This window comes from Mastomys coucha, chromosome X (assembly GCF_008632895.1).
Source record: "Mastomys coucha isolate ucsf_1 chromosome X, UCSF_Mcou_1, whole genome shotgun sequence".
Taxonomy (NCBI): domain Eukaryota; kingdom Metazoa; phylum Chordata; class Mammalia; order Rodentia; family Muridae; genus Mastomys; species Mastomys coucha.
In genome coordinates this window covers 11,702,899-11,705,175 of record NC_045030.1, presented here as the reverse complement: position 1 = coordinate 11,705,175, position 2,277 = coordinate 11,702,899, and the positions used below count along the sequence as shown (strand labels likewise).

The 2,277-nt window shown below is 35.7% G+C and overlaps 1 protein-coding gene across 9 annotated transcripts in view; it reads right to left on the bottom strand.

The window, feature by feature from the left end:
• Positions 1–2,277, bottom strand: part of Kdm6a (lysine demethylase 6A) — a 148,972-nt gene that overhangs the window by 92,141 nt on the left and 54,554 nt on the right. For all 9 annotated transcript variants that reach the window (XM_031343393.1, XM_031343472.1, XM_031343689.1 and 6 more), the window contains exon 4: positions 1,558–1,607. In XM_031343393.1, coding sequence (XP_031199253.1) covers positions 1,558–1,607 — 50 coding nt within the window. The remainder of the gene's footprint in view (positions 1–1,557; positions 1,608–2,277) is intronic.

Genomic DNA, 2,277 nt, shown 5'->3' with positions numbered 1-2,277 from the left:
TTGTAACCGCAGCACTAGTCTGCAGAAACAGGTAGATCCTAGGAGCTTATTTACTACCTAGGCTAGCTGAAATGATAACCTTCAAGTTCAATGAGAGATTTCATCACAAGAGTGTTGAGGAGCAATAAGGAAGGCATCCAACATCTTACTCTGGCCCCTGCATGCATGTGCACAGACATTTGTGTGCTACATAACAACACACCACACCACACTGCCCCACACACCAGCTAGAGGTATGAGGGATATAATGAAAGGAATTTTATATTACTAATAAGCTACAAAAAAATAAAATATCTAGGAAGAAATTTAACTATTCAAATAAAAGACATTCCCAATGAACATTACAAAACATTGATGAAGGAATCTGATGACACCAAAAGATGGAAAGATAAACATCTTTTATCATGGACTGCAATATTAATGTCAAACGTCCAAACTACCCAAGGTGATTTATATATTACAGACATGTCTTCAAAATAACAATGAGATAAAAACAGAAAATGTAAACTCATGGAACTATAAAACACCACCCTCTCCAAATGATATGGAAAGTTAATAACAAAGGTGAGGTCTACCTGATTTCAAATTATGCTCAGAGGCTGAGGATTAGCAATGTACATAGACAAAAAGTAAGAGATCCTAGGAATAAATCCATGCAATTAAGAAGCAACTGACTACTTGTGAAGAATCAAAAATATTAACAGAGAAAGAGCAATGTCATTAATACATTGATTCTGGTAAACTAAGCATCTCTATGCAAGGGATTAAGATTGTGCAAAAATCAACTCAAAATTAAGCAGACATAAATTTGAGACCTGAAACTATGAAGCTACTAGAAAAATAAAACTCAGGAGCAAGAATGTCATTAGTGTAGGCAACGGCTTTGGAAATAATACACAGGAAAATAAAGTCCAGAAAAGACAAATAGGTTTACATAAACTAAAAGCTTTTGCATAGGAAAAAAATCAATCAGTAAAAGTGACAATACAAGCCAGGTGGCGGTGGTGCACATCATTAATCTCATTCAGCACTGGGGAGGCAAGGGCAGCAAAGACCTCTGAATTCAAGGCCAGCCTGGTCTACAGAGTAAGTAGGACAGCCAGGGCTACACCAATGATTAATATCCAAAATATACAGTGACTTCAAAATTCTTAGAGGGAAAACAAATATATAAACAAAGGGGTGAAAATGTAACCCAGTTGTGAGGTGCTATATTGCAGGTATAAGTCCCTGGGTTCAATCCTCAGCACCACACAAACCATTAACCCAAGCATTTGCTAGGTGAAAGCTGTTCGTTTGGCTGTACTTGACTTTTCAATTATTTCACATGCGATCACATCATCTCTGGTCAATAAAATGTCACCAATCTAATCGTTTTTAATGAAACACATAGTTAAATAGAAAATAATAAAAGGATACTGATTTCCCTCTTCTAATCTCTTTCCCGCAGAATATTTAAAAAAAAAAAAGAGTGAGTTCTAATCTTTATTTTTTATAACCAACAATAAATGTACCAACAAAAACAAATAAGAAATAAGCATGAAAATATGCACCAACCTTCCAGTAGTCAGACTGTAAACTGTAGTACCTCTGGTATGCAGATAATGCTAAAAGAAGGAGAATAATTATGAGTCACAGTCACAATTATGTTTCACCTTAAGAAAGTCTTATGAAACATTATTAAAGTAGGTATTTAGAAGCCCTTGCCTTTGCTGATAAGCACGGATTTCTCACTTGAACCCATAAGATAACTAAAGCAGGATAAAAGCTTGATATATATTTGCCTTCGTTTTGTCTGTCTTCCTTACTTTGGATCACCCATTTAACTGTATAGGCACACATCCAGGAATATGTCTAAAAACTTGTGATATGTAACCCATCTCCCAAACCCACTCTTTCCATGCCTACCCCAACCTCCTTAAGGCTCAAAGATAAGAAATAACTGAAGCATTGTACTGTCATCATTCATATCCTATTCTAAAGGCCAGAAAAGCTTTGTTCTAAACCTAGAGTCACCCTGGATTTTTAGAAGAGGAGAAAATTTTATCCAAATCACTTTATTAGATTACCACCAAGGTAAGAACAATCCTTAGGTCTTAGGCAATATGATCAAAACAGATGCATAAATTCTCCAACAAAAGCAGGTCATGCGGGTCAGACTACACAAGCTATTTGTACATGCTCAGAGGTTCTAATTGCTATACTTTACAATTCTTGAAACATGGAGAGTTAAGAATTACCAGCTATCTAAAGAAAGTATCTGAGTAACAAGAAATG